This window comes from Glycine max, chromosome 20 (genome assembly GCF_000004515.6).
Source record: "Glycine max cultivar Williams 82 chromosome 20, Glycine_max_v4.0, whole genome shotgun sequence".
In the NCBI taxonomy this organism is placed as follows: Eukaryota; Viridiplantae; Streptophyta; class Magnoliopsida; order Fabales; family Fabaceae; genus Glycine; species Glycine max.
Window position 1 is genome coordinate 46,930,387 of NC_038256.2, and position 18,606 is coordinate 46,948,992.

General features: G+C 30.2%; 1 protein-coding gene and 1 long non-coding RNA gene across 4 annotated transcripts; one reads left to right on the forward strand and one right to left on the reverse strand.

The window, feature by feature from the left end:
• The first annotated feature begins 4,899 nt into the window (after window positions 1–4,899).
• On the forward strand, window positions 4,900–8,517 carry LOC100793051 (probable protein phosphatase 2C 34). 3 transcript variants are annotated; one of them, XM_003556478.5, is made up of 6 exons: window positions 4,900–5,279; window positions 6,333–6,657; window positions 6,797–7,111; window positions 7,372–7,489; window positions 7,619–7,842; window positions 8,214–8,517. In XM_003556478.5, exons 2-6 carry the CDS (start codon window positions 6,415–6,417, stop codon window positions 8,415–8,417), a joined length of 1,104 nt encoding a protein of 367 aa, XP_003556526.1. In that variant the 5' UTR covers window positions 4,900–5,279; window positions 6,333–6,414; the 3' UTR covers window positions 8,418–8,517. The 3 variants fall into 3 exon arrangements, with proteins under 3 accessions (XP_003556526.1, XP_014628345.1, XP_006606544.1); XM_014772859.3 differs by having other exon boundaries at window positions 4,900–4,964; XM_006606481.4 differs by lacking the exon at window positions 4,900–5,279 and adding an exon at window positions 5,298–6,209.
• Window positions 8,518–10,283: 1,766 nt separating this feature from the next.
• Window positions 10,284–14,695, reverse strand: LOC102661919 (uncharacterized). Its single transcript, XR_420428.3, has 2 exons — window positions 12,156–14,695; window positions 10,284–12,058 (listed from the first exon to the last, which is right to left on the reverse strand). It is a non-coding gene; the product is annotated as an uncharacterized lncRNA (long non-coding RNA).
• Window positions 14,696–18,606: the final 3,911 nt, after the last annotated feature.

Genomic DNA, 18,606 nt, shown 5'->3' on the forward strand with positions numbered 1-18,606 from the left:
TTTTTTAATTGTATAATCTAATTTAAACGAAATTCAAATATATATGATGTTTTAAATATAAGATTTTATTTGTATCATATCTCATAGTTATACAAGTGACAAACATATACATCCAAGTTATTCTTGTATAAATAGAAAAGTAAACATTTAAAAAATTATAAAGAAAAAACATTTTTTATTTTGTTTTAAAATAATATTATCAAAAAAGTATTTAAATGTCAAAAAAAATAATTTTAAACAATATAATTCTAATAAGTAATATCACAAAAATCTTTATCATTTTTTTATAATAAAAAGTTTTAAAATTATTATCCTACTTTTTAAGAATATAAGTTATTAGAAATAAATTAAATATAAAAAATATTAAATATATCATTTTATGACATTTAACATTTATCAGTTAATTATATTAAACATTTTCAATTAAATCAGCTAATTTTAGCAAACATAATCATAGTTCACATCAATGTTACATTAAAAAAAACTAATAAATATAGTATGATGATTTCTTTTAAGAGTACAATAAATAATGATATTTTTAAATTTGATTTAAAATATATCATAACTTTATTTTATTAAAATTTAAGAATTGATATTTGATTTTGTCTTAAATAGGATGTATTAAAAAAAAAACTTAAACAAAGTGCTTTAGGTATAGTTTGTATAATTTTCTAATTGAAATTGGAATTTTACGTCGATAATCCATGTAATAAAGCTTCACATTAAAAGATTATACAAATTACCAAAACAAAAATTAAATTTTGATCAGAGAATATAAAAAACAACACTTAAGATATTATATAATCTTGTGTCCAAAAAGAAAACATATATGTCATATAAGCAGGATTTTAAAGTTAAAATTCACGTGAATGTCTGGTGAAAATTAAGCGGAGCCTATCCATAAAAGTTGGAATAAATGAATGAGCAGAATTGTATTATATATAGAACTTTATGCATGAAATGGAAGATAAGATGAAGGGGTTTCCCAGTCCTACATTATAGGGGCGAGCTAGAGCTATGGTATCACACTCTTCATGACACTATTTGAAATGAAATGAAGAAGGTCAAAGTCGTATGCATGTATCCATAATAGTTTGATTGCATCAAGAGTTAGATAAATGGAGAAATGTATAACCATTGATTCCACACCACACCTAACCTAACCATTAGAGAAAAAAAGGCACCGCCACCGCCCTATACATGATTGTTGACTACTACGTGTCAGATTTAAGGTATTGCTTCACGACCAAAAAGAACAACTTTTACCCTAGAGGGTAACAAGAACAAACAACATTCAGTGTTGAAATGAAATGACCATTACAATGTACGTGAGCCTGGGCCTTCCAATCTTGAACATTTTTGGGTCCCAATCCAATTACCCTTTTCGACGGGTAATATCAATATTACAACTAGCTAATGATATCACAATAGATCTAGTTTTTGTTCATGGGGTTTATTTATTAAATGGGGTCGATTCATATTTTGTGAAGAACTTCTGATATGTTTTTTCTTCACCTAAAAACACCACCACTCTCCCACTCCAATGAAAAGTGAAGACGGTGACATTGGGATTAACAACGAGGCTTATGAAATACGGCAATCAATTCTATTGAAAAATTATTAAATTTGATTTACTATTTAATTTTCCTCAAAAAAATAATTAGTCTATAATTTTTATGGTTCATGATTAAAGTGTTCCAATATTAATTTTTGAAGATTTTGTTTCTCAATTAATTTTCAAAAATTTAAATTTATGACCCAATAAACTTATATGTATTGCGAAAATAATTATATAAAATGGTTGATAAATTGCATTTCCAATCAATTAGGTTGATCTAAACTTTTTTAAATGGTAGCCTTGCGACATTTTAATTTTTAAATTATAGTTTTGATTTTCTTTTAATTTTTAATTCATTACTTTGTTCTTCTATTTGTTTCATAATTTTAGTCTCCAAATTTTAGATAATTCATAATTTTATTCAATTTTTCATTTTTGGTTCAATTGAATCCCAAATCTAACATATTTATTTAAAAATCATCAAGAATTTATTTATTTAATTAAATAAATAAAAATAAAAGAAATAAACATATGCAAAATTATATATTAGACCAAAAATTATGAATTTTATAAAATTTGGAGGCTAAAATCACTGGAAAAAAAAATCAGAAGAGCAAAATCATTAATAAAAAAATAAAAAGGCTCAAAATTACTATTTAATCTAATAATATACTCATAATAATTTAGTTTAGCATTATAAATTAGAATACATAACTTTCATCTTCTTTAACATTCGTTCTTTTATGAGTTTTCTCTCTTGTGAAAATGCATTTAGGCACAATCCCATGGCTGATACTTTTTTTCTTCTACAACTATCTCAGACTATCAATTTTTTAATCTTTATTTTATGCTTGATTTTCTTATTTATTTATTCCTTTAAATTTATTTTCTTTTATCTATATGTCCAAAATTAATTTTATATCACAATATTTAAATATTATCAATAATTAAAAATTTGTATAGCACAATTTATTATAAAACCATAATACAATTTATATATTTAAAGATATTCATTTATCATAAAATTTAATCGTAAAAAGAAAGATTTAGTTTGTACATTACATTAATGTAATAATACTACCTAATTTTTGAAAAGAAACAAACTTATTTTAGGTGCGGCTTTCTGCCTGATTTTCTTCTCGGACGGGATAGACAAAGAGTATAGCTTGGAATTAGATTTGGTACGTCATAAAGTGTAGCTTCAATTAATATCTTTTAGGAAAAAAAGATGTACACTTTTCATGTCTTACTCTGGCTAGTGGTTTTAAAAACTCAGTCATTCATCACTTTCTGTTTGGTTGGAGGGGAGGGAGGACAAATATAAGAGATAGAAATAAATATATGAATTTGGTATGATAGAAATAGAAAGAAGAGAAATAAAATGTTAGAAAGTTTTTTATTTTATTTTTCATTTATTTTTTTATATTTTTCTTTATCTCTTTTATTTTTTATTTTTCTTCACCCAAACACCTTTTATTTTTCTATTTTATTTTCATCCATTATTCTTTTCTTCTCTACCAAAAACTTACCATTACGCGTTGGATTAGAGATGACAATTTTATTGGTCCAAAACTAAATAATAGTTTAATTAAGTATGAAAGGAATTTTAAAGTTATCTCACTCACATATATGTATATGCAATTAATGGCTTTGTTTTATTAATTAAAGCCACCAGATAATTAAGTACTTTAAATATACAAGACTGCTACGAGTGCTATCTATGAGTTCAAAAAAATCATAGTACTCGTATAAACTAAAGAACATTAACTGAGTTCAAAAGAACTATAGTAAAATTGTCAATCTCAATAAAAGTCAAAGTAACCATAAGTAACCTCGCAAAAGTAACGATAAGTGAGTGTCGTTATTATAATAGTTATGAGTTCAAAACATTTTTTTTTACTCAATGAGTTCAAAACAATTATTCACCAGATAAGATGTTCAAAAGAATTACGTTCTAAAAAGAAAGTTCAAAAGAATTATAACATAATGTTTGATCATCTCAATTTTAATAAATATGAAAATAAAACATTAAGAAAAGAATTATAACATTATTGTAATTCTTTTTTTCTTCTTTTTTTTACCATGTTATTTTTTCTATACATTAGGTGTGTTGGTTAATGAGATAAAAAATAATTGACGTAATAAATGATTTTTCTGTTATTAAGGTAATGAAATATTCTTTTTTAACAAAAACTCTATTTTAAATGTTTTTGTACTATGCACAATGTATATATAAAAAAAAAATTAAAGAAAAAAGTATGCGTATACCTCATAAACTGTGCAACAGTGCAAGTATCTTTTTCCTATTGAAATTCTTTGTTGTCATGCCATAGGCCATAGCGTCACTAAATAATTTTTATCTAATTTCGATCACCGACATATGTTGAATTTAGGCATATTATTAATCAGAGCATGGTTTTAAATTAAAAAAGTCATATATTATAATGTTTAATGACTAGATAATGTTAATATAAGAAATTTCATAATGTCGACTAATTAAAAGTCACTAATGGTATTACTTTTAAATATATTATTTTAAAAATTAATAAAACTTATTATATATAATAGTTTGTGATTGAAAATGTTATAATGTTATCTTCAAATGTAGATATGTTATCGGCTACTATTGTAGGATTTATTTATCGGCAAGGCATTGGCGCTTCATTTTCCATTTGATATTTTTTAAGTTATTATATCATTATACACGAATACTCACAAAAAATTTCTTGATGAAGTTCATCACTTCTCCTACACGCTTTAAATATGAAATATTAAAGATATTCAGGTTCATCTTCTAACGAATACCTTCTGACAACAACTCGATCTTATCTACTTATTATACCCTGCTTTCGGATACAATAACACCAGAATATGCAATACACATATATAGCCAAAACAGTAGGAATCTCCAGATTAATTATATAAATATCTACCTTCCTGAGTTCCTATATATGGGGGAAAAAGCACATGCCAATTCAATAAAAATCGAAATACATTAAATTTTTATTTATACTCATAAAATAACAGATAAATAATTTCATTCGCATGAAGACTTTTTTTCTACACTATATCCTCCACGTTTTTATATTCATGTATAAACTATAAAGCAATATCATGAGGGCTGAAGATATTTTTTCTGATCAAATAATCAATCTCTTATTAATTTCTTGATACGCTCCTGAAACACATGAAGCAAAAAATATTTGCTAAATAAACTCATGAAGCCTAAATAAGATATAATTCAATTCGCCACATGCAAGTTCTGGCAAAAAAAAAAATGGTAATGTTTGATTTTTTTTTCTCCCTTTATAACTTGACTTAATAGAGCTCCAATTTTGGTAAAACAAAGGCCACACAACACAACTCTTAATTTGAAAGGAACCAAGCAAGTCAACAGAGGATCAGAGTTGAGATCGTTTTTTCATTATAGCTTTAATTAGTTGTTATTAGTCACACACAGTGGCACCTGCCCAAAATACAAATTTTCATCATGCACTGAGTGCATAGAAAAAAGAATCATCTTTGTTTTGGTCTCCGTTGATAAAAGGGAACTGAAGAAGAAAACAGAACCAAACAAACAACACACAAAAATGGACACAAAGCCCTCCACACATTCGCTTTCTCGAAGTCTCAGCTGGTCTTGTCCCAATTGCATCCTTTTCTTCAGACCACAACAACTCCTTCAACCGCCTCTCTAGCTATAGTTCCTTCTTCTTCAAAGGTCTTGCATCCATTCCATTCTCTGTTTTGTTTTAATTCTTCTTCAAAGGCTTTTGTTATCTTTTCTTGACACCATTTCAGATCACAGAAAAGAAAGTAGGGGCTTCAGAATTGGATCAGGAACTTAACCAACTGTTTTCTTTTTTTTCTTTTTTCTTTTTTCTTAGATGTTTCTGTTCTGGCTTTGAAGAATTGGGGTGGAATGGGGGGTCACAAAGTCCTGAACTTTTTCTTTCTTCCCTTTTGATTTCATCCAATTCTATAACATTTTGAAAAGGGAGTAAGATGGTAGTTAAAATAGTTCCTGCTACTATAGCCTATATAGGCTTTGTTTTTTCCTCGGGTCCTATATGCATAATCTCGTATTTTATTCTGCAAATACCAATAAAATATGTTTCTTTTACATGAGATGAAAGATCCAATCTAAGAAAAAAGCAAGGTGAAAAAAAAATGATTTTTTTTTGGGTCCCAATTCAGTTAGCAATAAACAAATGACTTTGAGCAGATGAATCCTCTTATCCAGACTTTTCTATACTCAAATTTTTCTCCTACTTTTGGTATGCTTACTGGAAGAAGAAAGTATGGTCCACCCTTTTGATTTTTTGAGCCAAGGAAGGAAAATAATAATGGGATAGTAACAAAGGCGTATCTGATTTCGTTTCTTTTAGCTTCAATCAAACTTGGCCGCATGGCATGATTCAAACTTGCCGGGCTCCAGTTTTCATTGTCCTTGCTTTCTCCACATATCCTCTTCATAGAGAATTCCAGATGCAATGTTGAAATTCAGAATAAGAATCAATTTATTTCATTAAGCTCTTTCAGGATTTAGCCCTTTTTCTGAATGAATCCTGAATCCTGTTCCTTCTTGAGTCAGAAATTGTCTTTTGTTAATTGTTCCATCACGGCATCTCCCAGGATCCCCCACCACACAGTACACTCAATTGTTTCACTCTTGTTTTTATCACTAAGAAAAGACTAAAATACAAATAAAAAAGAAAATGAAACTGTTCTTCCTGTGACTAATGTTTAACCGTTATGAATTTTCACTGTCCAGATTCTGTACTATATACATCAAGGGAAGAAGAGAAGAGGCATAATTAAGCAGCTTTCAGTGGTGTAATCATATTGCAGTGTTGATGGGGCATTTTTCATCTGCGTTCAATAGGTTGGCAAAGTCATTCACAACGAAGAAAGGAAGGAGTTCTGATGAATGTAATGGAAGAGAAGCCGCGGAAGCAATGGCAAAGGAAGCCAAAAGAAATCACTTCATGTTGCATAGCTCTGGCACAGTTAATGTTGATGGTTCAAACAACTTTGCCTCAGTTTTCTCCAGAAAAGGCCAGAAAGGAGTTAATCAGGATTGCTGCATTGTGTGGGAAGTATGTAGCAATATCTATTAATTGTTCTTAATGGCGGAATTTCTTCTTGTTAATTAATTAATTGCTTCAATAACCATTGATGTTACTTGCAAACGTTTGTGTGTGTTAAGGAGTGTATTTGTGTTGATGTTGGTTATAGGAATTTGGGTGCCAAGAGGACATGATCTTCTGCGGGATTTTTGATGGGCATGGGCCATGGGGTCACTTTGTGGCCAAAAGAGTACGAAAGTCAATGCCGCCATCTTTGCTATGCAACTGGCAGGAGACACTTTCCCAAACTCCACTTCATTCAGATGTTGATTTTGATATAGAGACAGAGAAAAAGCAACACCGGTTTAACTTGTGGAAGCATTCATACTTGAAGACTTGTGCTGCCATTGATCGCGAACTAGAGCAGAATCGCAAGATAGATTCATTTTACAGTGGAACAACTGCCTTGTCAATTGTTAGACAGGTAAAGAAAAAGAAAAAAGCTTGCCAAAAGGGTAGAAACTTAAATGTAAATTTTTAAGTGTTTTTTGGTGCCATTCTCTGCTCTGACCTCTAATGCAAATCTTTATTGCACAAATTATTGAAACGAAACTCCAATTTGGATAACAGAAAAGCACCAAAAGTACTTAAAAAAGATGTGTCATCAGAAAATATCTAAGTAACCTAATTTACAAAAATGAATCTGGTGGTTACCGAACCTTATCTTGATTCTGTCATGGGCAGGGTGAACTCATTATCATTGCAAACGTTGGTGACTCTCGTGCTGTGTTAGCTACAACATCAGATGATGGAAGTTTGGTACCAGTTCAGCTGACAATAGATTTCAAGCCCAATTTACCTCGTAAGTGTTGCTCAGCGTGTTTACTTGTATCATTCTGCGAGTTCACGGAGAAATTATTACATGATTCATGACCATGTAATCATTAGTCCTGACTAATCTTCATGTGACACGATATTAACTATTTTTCAGAAGAGGCACAGCGAATACTTGAGTCCCAAGGACGAGTTTTCTGCTTAGACGACGAGCCTGGGGTGCATAGGGTGTGGTTGCCGGATGAGGAGTTTCCAGGACTTGCCATGTCAAGGGCTTTTGGTGACTACTGCGTCAAAAAGTATGGTCTTATTTCAGTGCCTGAGGTAACACACAGGAATATAACCACCAAAGACCAGTTTGTTGTGCTAGCCACTGATGGGGTATAGTAAACACTCTTATCCTTAAAAAATTTGTATGCTTCAAATAAGATTTAAATATCTTTTTAGTCTTCTAAAATTATTTTTTTCTTTTTAATTCTTGTAAATTAGTTTGTTTTATTTTTAGTCTTTAAAGTATTTTAGCTAGTATTTTGAAGGGGAAAAAATGCCATTTAACGAGTTATAACTTATAAGGACAAAAACTAATTTTGCAAGGATTCAAAGAACACTATATTGCAAGGATAAAAAAAGGTATTTAAGCCTTGAAATAATTATCAATATGAGACAAATTAATATTCTATTGCTGAATGTTTAGTAAGCTAAAGATATGTGATATGATTTTTGCATGTGCTAATGGTATTATATTATTATAGGTGTGGGATGTAATCTCCAATCAAGAAGCAGTGGATATTGTGTCTTCAACACCAGACAGAACAGACTCGTCTAAACGTTTGGTGGAGTGTGCAATGCGTGCATGGAAACGCAAGAGGCGAGGCATTGCAATGGATGATATTTCAGCTATTTGTCTCTTCTTTCACTCTTCACCTTCACTTGACCAAGTTGCCACCCCAGAATAGAACATTTATCATGTAAAATTGACGAGTCAGGTGCCACTTGCTGCTCGATTCCATGTAAACATGGTCCTATGACCTATATATTAAGGTCGATTCATTTGAAGGTGTCATGTCTCAGTCTCCTCTTTAATTTGTTAACCTAATCAATGACGCCTTTTGGTTTTTAGTTGCAACTTGCTACCACCCATATCCTTACGTGAGGTGCTTAATTCCACTATTTTGAAGATTCCCACGTTGAAATCAACAAAATGATGGTCAACAAGGGAAAGTATATCTTTATAGAGCTTAGTAAAACCAAAAGTCAAGCACAAAAGTATGGAATTATATACGTAGCACCAAAAAAATTACAACCATAAAAAATATGGAGTTATGTGGTTAGAAAATTATTGCCGACTAAATGAGGTTTCTTCTTAAATCCGTCCTCTCGTGTACGTAATATCTATGTCTGGATATTTATCAGAATTTTTATTTTTTTCCACGAATGCTGGTACTATTTTATTTTTCATAAATAGGATACGAATTTTATGTGTACCAATATAAATCATTATATTTTCTGTCAAATCACTAATATAAAACTAGGTATTCTTTCGTTTTACTTTTCATACAACATTATTTGTACTATATAGCAGTTCTCTGATAGTTCTTTTGGGACTATTCGACCGACAGAAAAATACAAACTCAAGTTGTATGATTAAACCTGACTTTGTTTTCAGAAGCATCAAAATGTGGATTAAATAAAGGTGAAAATATGATTTTCATTCCTACAAAATTGATAAAATTTGTTTTTCGTTACTAAAAAAAATTTCATATGTTTTTCATTCTCGTAAAATCATAATATATGATTTTTTAGTCTAGAGTTAGGTATGATCAAAACTGATCTTACGTGTCATCTAACTATCACATTAATGAGTGGACACATGCGTTTTGTTTTTCACATCATTATTATTTTATTTTTTTTATCCATGTTTGGTTACTTTGTGTTACCCCATGGTGCTTTTTCTTCATGTTGTCGTTGGTGACCATGGAGAGATCTCAAAGCTATAAAGGTCGTCCTAGAGCAAGTGATGGAAGATCGTTGGCGACGTCATCTGAGATGGGTGTTAAAAAGTGCTTTTGTGAAGAACCCATGTTGTTTTCTCTCGCTGTAATTTAATGTTGTTCTTGCTCCTATTGTTGATTCGTTTTCGTTGATGGGTGCAGAGAGAAAACATTTTGCAACTTATTTGAGTGGGTTAATGTTGTCGTGAATGTCGAAATAGAAGACAACCAATGTTGATGGAAGCCAAGCTACTGATGATGCAATGCAAGGCACATAAGTGAGCAACAAATAGAGGTGATGGTTCTGATAGAATTGTATATCTATTGAGTGGGTTGATTGGTGTTTTGGTCATGGGTTGCTCAATGTTATTGGTCATGATTTTGATTTTTCTTTTGAAGTGCCAATCTTAAGGGTTAGTGGGTTGGTGTAAGGGGGTTTAGTGTTAGTGTTGATGGGGCAAATTATGTTAGTGTTGCTTTTGTCATAAAGTTAGGAATGTTAGTTGCTTTTGTGATATTGTTAGTGTTAAATGTTACGCGATCATTTGTAACAGCCGAATCATGTTAGTTTCTCAATTTAATGTAATGCGGCAAGCAATTTCAATTTAATCTTCCAATTGAAATTTTGTTCCTTTATTGAAATTTAGCAGTTTGAACATTAAAAAGCAATTTGCACTTGCAAGTATGAAAAGTTGTTGTACAGAAATTACAAGTTTCCTACCTACTCGAGTAGGAGAAAGTAAGTTGGAGAAAATTAATAGCATTTATTCATATATTCATTTATATTCAACAAATATAGTTGGAGAAAGTAACTTGTTATAGTAAATCATGGCAAACAAACTTTAACATTGATAATAATCCCATTACATAGTATAATATGCAATTGTCTAGCCAAAAAGCAAAATATAATCGTCCCTGGATTTTGGGTATCCATCAGAAGACTACACATAAGATTCCAATAGTGTATTTAACCAAAAAAAAGACCCCACTGACAACGAATACATCCAAATCCAACACCATATTGAGATTCCCTTCATACATTCCTAAAAAAAACTTGTGGAGAATTCCCACATATAAATCAGTCAATTTGATTCCCATTCACATGTGATGAGTCAATAGTAGAAGCAACATCTCTCTCCACATTTTTACCTTTTTTCTTCTCTTTAGTAACTTGCACAAACATGGAAATAAGTCATGAGCTACCAAATTATTTAAGATCGGTCATACAATTCATAACTAAGATGCATACAACCCTTTTATCACCCAACATAATTTTTGTTAGTAATTGCCCAGGAGTTAAATTTCTTGCAAAAGCTAGTATCGCGGGTACAGTTGAAGATCTACCTTTGCCATTGTTGTTTTTTGTCATGAGTGTGGCAGATTTTGAAATCCCCTTTGCTTGTTTTAGGTAAACCAATTTATAATGTTCAAACTAGTTTAAACCAATTGCTAGAAACACGAAATATATAAACCAGTTAATGACTAATTTTGAAGTACCTTGTTTAATGGTTGGTTTTGTTTTCCTTCAATGGTTAGCTTTGATTTTGCAAGCTAAGTTGTTGCCTTTGGCATTGCCTATGTCAAAGTGTTATAATGTGAAAATACAAGGTCCCAAAAGGTGTTAACAATGATATACCTTCGTTTGATGCTTTGTAGACTTGCTCCCAACTTGAGATCCAACATTTGGCACTTGAGATCCAGCCCCTTGTGCTTCTGTTGGGACTTGAAATCCAACAATTGGGACCTCAGATGCAGTCCCTTGTGATTTTGTTGGGACTTGAGATCTAGCATTTGGCACTAGTCGTTCTTTGCAAGTCCTAGTATTATGGCCATATTTTTGGCATTTTTTTGGTATTTTTTCTCCTCATTTCAGTTGATCTTGGATCTTCATCAGGTTCTCTTCTTAATTTTTTTTGTCTTTCAGGCCCAACTTTGTAATTAGGAGACATAACAGAGTCAGCAGTTTTCTTTGGTCATTTGTTCTCACCCTTAATAGGACTCATTGTTTGACTATAACACTTAGCATATGACTGTATGCGATAGTAGGCATCAACATAATCAACTAGTTTTTCCCTATTATACTATATTGTTACATGCCTATAAGGTATCCCAACCAATCCCCAAAAATTACAAGCATTCCTAGTTGCTAGATTCACGATGAACTTCCGTGTGAGCAATGTGTTTGTTACCTCAAACAACAAGCCCCAACATGTTCAGTAAACCAATTTTTATCCTTTTCAACCTCCTAATCTAATCTTTTCATAGGTTTGTCCATTATGTATAGCAATAATTGGTTTATCTCTTGCTGGCAAAATTACACTATTAAAACACTTATACATGTTATTCATAATAACATCACACTTGGAGTACACACTAAAAGCATACTTACACCATGTCTTCTTAAGGAATTCAGTAGCGAGCCACTCATATGCCTTATTGTTTATCTCTTTGATTTGGTTCATTTTCTCTTCATATGCCTCCAAATATGTAGCTTTTGAAGCAGCCATCACCAACTCTCTAAGCATAGCTCCTCCTCCAAATCTTTTTTTTGAAATTTGCATACATATACCTAAGGCAGAACCTATGTTCAATTTTGTCATCTAGTTCTGCAAATGCATTAACCAGTCCCTTTGTAACATTGTACAACATTAAAACAAAAAATAAGAACAACATAATTGCAGTCAATAATAAACACTAACTTACCTTTTGTCTGTCAGAAATGAACACCCATCTATTAGTCTCAAAGTCTCCAATGCCACCAAGTAGTAGTGTCAAAAACCATTTCCACTCTCTTTGCTTTCAATCTCCACAACAACAAAGGCTAATGGAAAGTACTAATCATTAGCATCTCTGGTCATGGCTACAAGCAATTGTCCACCATATTTGGTCTTTAGGTGACAACCATCTACCCTAATGAAAAGTAAGCTACCTTCTACAAATGCTTTTTTGCAAGTATCCAAACACGTATATATGGACCCAAATCATGGCAGCAAAGTAGGAGCAGGTTTGTTTACATGAATCTTAAATGTATTATTTTCATTTTGGGATCTAACTTCATCATTGTACCTCCTAAGAAATGAATATTGCTTCATTGCATCACCTTCAATTTGTTTCAATGTTATTTTCCTGGCACTGATTGCACAAGATCTAGTTATTCCAACAACATAAGTGGACTTCATCTCTTGAATAATTTGTGTCAATTTGAACCTTTTACTTGCTCTAAACTTGTCGACTATAAATTTTGCATCCCATGTTACTTTAGCATTTTTGTTGTAAAATACTCTAGCGCATGTGTGCTTCAGTTCCAAGGTTTTCAATTGAAAGGTAGATGTTTCTCCCACTTTTTGATACAAATGCACGAAATGGACACTCCTTAGTCTTGTGCACTGCCTTAACCCTTATGCAATCATTTTTGGGAAAGTTTACTTGATAACCATTCAACACAAAAAACTCCATTATGCCTTCTTTGAAATCTTTCATACAGGTAAATTGCATTCCTGATTTCCATTTGAAAACCTTGCACATGTTCTTTTTCCTGAACATTGGATATTTGTTTCCCAGCTTTGTAGTTGGGTCCTCTGATTCAACATCATTGTACAACTCTTAAGTGTTATAATCAATCTCCAAATGATGCATTTCCCTAAAATTAGGATGGGTATGCACATGTGGTGGGTCAGCTTCATAGTCACCAGGCATATCAGGTGGGTCTTCATCAAGCATCTCAAGAGGATCCTCATCATCCACCTTCTTCTTTGCTTTCTTACTTGCTTTTTGCTTCACAGATGATTGACCATTATCTAGACCAAAGTCCTAGTCAAAAGCATCATCTATACCATACTCTAAGTCAAGATCATATCCTTCAAAACACATTTCAACAACATCTTGACCATTGATTAGCTCCTCATTAACAACATTATTGGCCTCTTCGTTGCAGTTGTCAGAATTAGGGGCTACTGGTGTATGTTCTAACATATCAAATCCACTAACTTTTTCATGTTAAGAAACACCTAGCACCGCATAAATTTGAGCTTCACAGTTATGCTCCAAGGCATAGTTTTCCAAATCCAGTACGTCTTGATCAATCAACAACTCTCTTAGGAAGTCATAATCATCATCTTTGCCTTTCCACCACATTTTAATCCCATTGGCAACATTATATTCAAGGTCCTTCGTTAGCCAAATAATTTCATAGTAGGACCATGTGTCAATATCAAGATTATGATAGGCATGCTCCTCTTTACCCTCCAACTTAAGTGTCGGTTTATATAGCCATCTCCCCATCAAGTGAATTGCAATAGAAAACCTCAACCTCATCCATGTTCAACAAAATAATAATATCATATTGCAATACACAAATTATCATCAAATCAAATGTCACAACAAAAAGAAAATACAAAGGCCAAATAGAAAACAAGTTTAGAACCTAACCGTACAGAATTTGAACCCACACTACCACTATCCAATTCGCACTCAAACGAGCCATACCCCAAATCGCACACACCTGAGACATACTCCAATTCAAAGCCACAAAAACCCTATATTAATTCACACTCAATCACACACTAACCCAATTAACACCCCCATGAACCTTACCCCCTTGGACCCTTCTTCAATTCGCATTTAGAAAAACCCTAACCCCCTAAACCATAATGGATTTTGATCTCACGCAATTTCAACTGCACCTGGAACCCTAACCCCACTCGAAACCAAATTAACCCTAATCCCCTTCAAGTTCGAGCAAACACGAAAACAAAACCCAAACATATTGTAAAACTCAAAATATTACCTTCTTTGTGCATGGGACCACCACAAATCCTGTCTCCAGAACTTTTCTCACACATGAAGCATCTTCTAATTTGGGTTAAACACCGAAACAACACCACGGTTGGCTTCCAAACCATAGTCGCAAAGTGGTCAATGTGCAACCTCAATAGAAACAACAAAAAATTAACATTGTCGAGTTCAAATGTCTAATGGAGTGATTGATGTGAAAACTCAAACGACACACAGGATAAAAAAAATTGTAAAAACAAAAAATAAACTTTATCAATTTTATAGAGACAAAAAAACATAATGCTAAATAAATTTCCCAACCCATTTGGTATAGTTAGAGTCAATACTCCAACAAGTTTATGAGAGTATTAGTCAATTAATGAATTAGATAAATTTAAGCATGTGAAATAAAAACCTTTGGGGTGTAACTTTGATTTTCAAATTAAATTTAAGAGTGCCACGATTCATGGACATAGAGGTTGGCACCTAAATTTGACCAAGTGGACAATAAGCCAAGGCATTGACACGTAGCAAGGTATTAGCATCTTTATGTAGATGTATTTTTCAAAATGGCAATTACAAAAGTTTGGCAACATTGGTTGAAGGATGGCTTATCGGCACAAAAACGTATGCTTTCCTTGTTGAGAAACTTAGCGAGTAAAATAGTAACTTGCATTCTCTTCAGTTAGCCATAGTCATAGGATTGAATCATCTAGTTTATAATTGTTATTAGTTATTTGGTTTAAACTTGTGTTGTTGGTTGTTTAGTTTAATCATCAGCGTATTTTTCTTTTAATTTATTCTTCGCCCATTTATGCAAGAGCCTCAAAATTTGCAAAATAAATAAGGGAACTCTACGAGGGCTGACCCAGAAACGGGTCTGAAAGATATAAGCCCATTTAGAATGCAAACTCATGTGAGCTGGCCCTTTCAAATACACGCCCTCTTGAGACTTTATTCTGCTTTGTTATAATTATTATTGGTATAAGAAGAGTGTTAGGTGAAACGCTCTCTAACACAATTCTCTTAACGTACCAATTATAATTGGTTGAAATTTCTTATAAATTAAAATAATATACTCATAAGAAAGAGTGTGTCAATGTTGTTAACATTTATCTTATTATAATAAGAGGAGTATTATGACTGAAAACATTCTAGATATTTAAATCATTTTTTTACTCCATAGACGTATAGATTATTGAATTTGTTTTGGTATGTTAAGCGAAATTTATTGAGACATATATATAACCTTTTCAATTATCACTCTCTATTCAACAATATTTTTCTAACTAAACTTTTTTGGTAAATATTCCAACTAAACTTTTTTGGTAAATATTCCAACTAAACTTTAATTATACTTTGATATTTTCTCTCAAAATTTAAAACATTATTTGTAAAAATATTTAAATAAAATCCAAAATTCTTATAATGGAAATAGGAGTTTATATTAAGGTCATGAACCATACAACATTCATCAATTTTTACGGCATGCCTTAGTTACGCTCATAACATGCTTTTATTGATTATTAGTATAAAGACTAATATTATTAACACTATAGGGAGTCATAGAACATGCTCATTAATTTGTGGCAGTTGCTTCAATTATTTTGATTTCTGACCAATTATCATGATTAAATAACGTGAAGTAAAAAAATACTACTAAAATAGTTTATCGTCCTGAACTAAAAAATGATAAAAATATCATTTTTTTTATATCATTTGTATCTTTTTCAATCTTACGGTTATTCCTTTTTTAAAAATGTTAAACATTTAAAATTGTATTTAATTATAATACCACACAAATCACTTTCATAAGTAATGAAAATAATGGCAATGCCAATACACACGGTAATGATGACAATAATTACATGACAAGGGGGAGAATAGCAGTCATACTATTTTCTTCGTCCAAAATGAGTACAGTTTTAAGTTTTGAAAAAAAAAATTGATTTTTGCTCTCACTTTTTAATGAGATATCTAAACATATATTTTAATCTTGTTCTATAATAAATAATGTTATTTTAGAAGATTTAATAATATATTATTAAAAATAAGAGAGAGAATAAGGATATTTTAATAAAATTATTCTTTAACAAATATTATTTCTCTTTTGAATACTTATTTTATTGGTCTATGTGAAAAAACTTTAAATATTACTTATTTTGAGACAGATGATGAAGTAATATTTATAGTGGTGATGAAAATAAAAATTATGATTACATCTTATAATCATTGTGATTGTTATATTGAAACCCGAGATAATAATAACAATGACGGATCAACTTAAAAGAGTATGGGAATATTTGCCTTCATAATATATTTTTCACATGAGTATTTATAATAACTTTTACTTTTGTCTCCACAAACAAATCAATGTTGTTCCCATATAATATATATTAAAAAAATATATGTACAAAGTTATAAAAAATAAAAGAGAAAATAAATTGATATTAATTTTATCACTTTATATTTTTATTTTTTGTAGTGTTAAAAATGGGAAAAATCATATAATTTTTTAAAATATAAAAATATGTAGAAAAAAATTATTAATGCTTTAAAAGAAAACTATAAATAATGAATTATTTATAAATTTTGGGTAAGTAATAAGGATAGTTTATTAAAGAATTATGCTTAACTTATCCTTAAAAATATGAAAAACAGCAAAATGGATTTTCTCTAATTCTCGGCTTTGCAGCACAAAAGAAAAGTATAAAGCAAAAAAAGAAAGAAAGAAAGAATGGATAAATAAATGATAGAAAGGGAAAAGGAAAATGTGTTTGAAAGGGTATGCGAACTTTACATAATAAGAAATTCTTGTGTCGTTAGCACAATGCCATATATCGTGTCCAGCGCGGCTTAAAGGAGCGTAAGAAGTAATAAGCTTACATGTTATATTTTTAGACATAATCAAGCTACATGTTACTGCAGATAAATAAATCTTCTAGATAAATTCTCCCAATGTATTTGTAACTTTGACTCGAATTAATTAACAATAAGATTTTGTCTACAAATTTTATATCCATAAAAAAATACTACCAGTAATTCATAAGAAAACACAAATCTATTGAGATTAATATTTGCTTTTCTTAAGAAATGCGGTATGAATCATATTTTTAAAAGTAAATAAATTGCTATAGAAAATATTATTTTCTTGAATAATCAATTCTTAATAGTTAACTTCTAAACACACTACCTTAAAATATAATTTTTATTTTATTTTTAATGTGTAAAAAATATGATTATATATTAGGATTAATTATGTTATACTTAATATATATATATATATATATATATATATATATATATATATATATATATATATATATATATGTATGCATGTATATTGAAAGAAATATTTTAAATAACATTTGATGTTATTTTTTATTAAATAAGTATAACATTCTTAAAATATATGAAATACATATTTCTTAATTTTTTTACTATTATGTAAAGTAGATAAAAAAAAATGGAAATTAAAGAATACATTTCGAGCTCCAAAGTGTTAAATCATGACGTTTGAAGAAAAAAAATGAGAAGTCAAGTACAATAACTTATAAAGTTTGAACATAGAATTTTGTACAAACTATTGAAATTTCTATCTTTATGATGAACCATAGTAGGTTTTATAGAAAAACTTCTAATGCCCATAGTATGTTTTATTTGGTAGTTGATGCATATAGTATGTATTTGAGTCTGAGAAAAGAATTTTTTTAAAAAAAAGCTTACCTTATATTTTTTCCAAAACGTGGAAGAATCATAAGAAAAGGAAACAAAATTACAGAAAAGGAAGATTGGTTAAGATAAAAATGAAAAATACGTCAGCTTTGGAGAATATTTTATTTAATAGCATGTGACAATTAATAATTATAGCAATAGAGAAAGTGACTTTTGAATCTATTTCAAAAGTAGTAATTGTGAATTAATAAGGATTATAATTAATTGTATTTAATAAGCGGTCTTTTATGTCATAGAGAGAAATAGATAATATTGTTATTATATAGTACTATTTTATTCTTTCCAAGAAAATATAGAAATTGTATCAAATTACTACTAAAAATAATATATTAAATTAATTCATAAATAAACAATATATTCAATTAAATATCAAATAATTTCCATCACATTAAATATTTAATCATTTTAAAAAATTATAATATGTTTATCGTGAATTATTATTATTATTATTGATATTAAATTAAGATAAATTCCTAACTTAATAAAATTAAGTCGTTATGTCTAACTTTTGTAGCTTTAAATTATTCATCCCAATCTTTATTACTACACACCAGTAGTTAGTAATATTTTTCAATACAGTTTGTTATAATTAAAATAATTTTAATTAAAACGAGAAAAAAATAAAACATTAAAATATTACAATACA

What these genes read in the sequence shown, in the direction of transcription:
- LOC100793051 (XM_003556478.5), top strand. Translation starts at nt 6,415, where the DNA reads ATGGGGCATTTTTCATCTGCGTTCAATAGGTTGGCAAAGTCATTCACA. An exon ending in ATTGCTGCATTGTGTGGGAA is followed by an intron (nt 6,658 to 6,796) that starts GTATGTAGCAAT and finishes TGTTGGTTATAG; the next exon opens with GAATTTGGGTGCCAAGAGGA. An exon ending in CCTTGTCAATTGTTAGACAG is followed by an intron (nt 7,112 to 7,371) that starts GTAAAGAAAAAG and finishes TGTCATGGGCAG; the next exon opens with GGTGAACTCATTATCATTGC.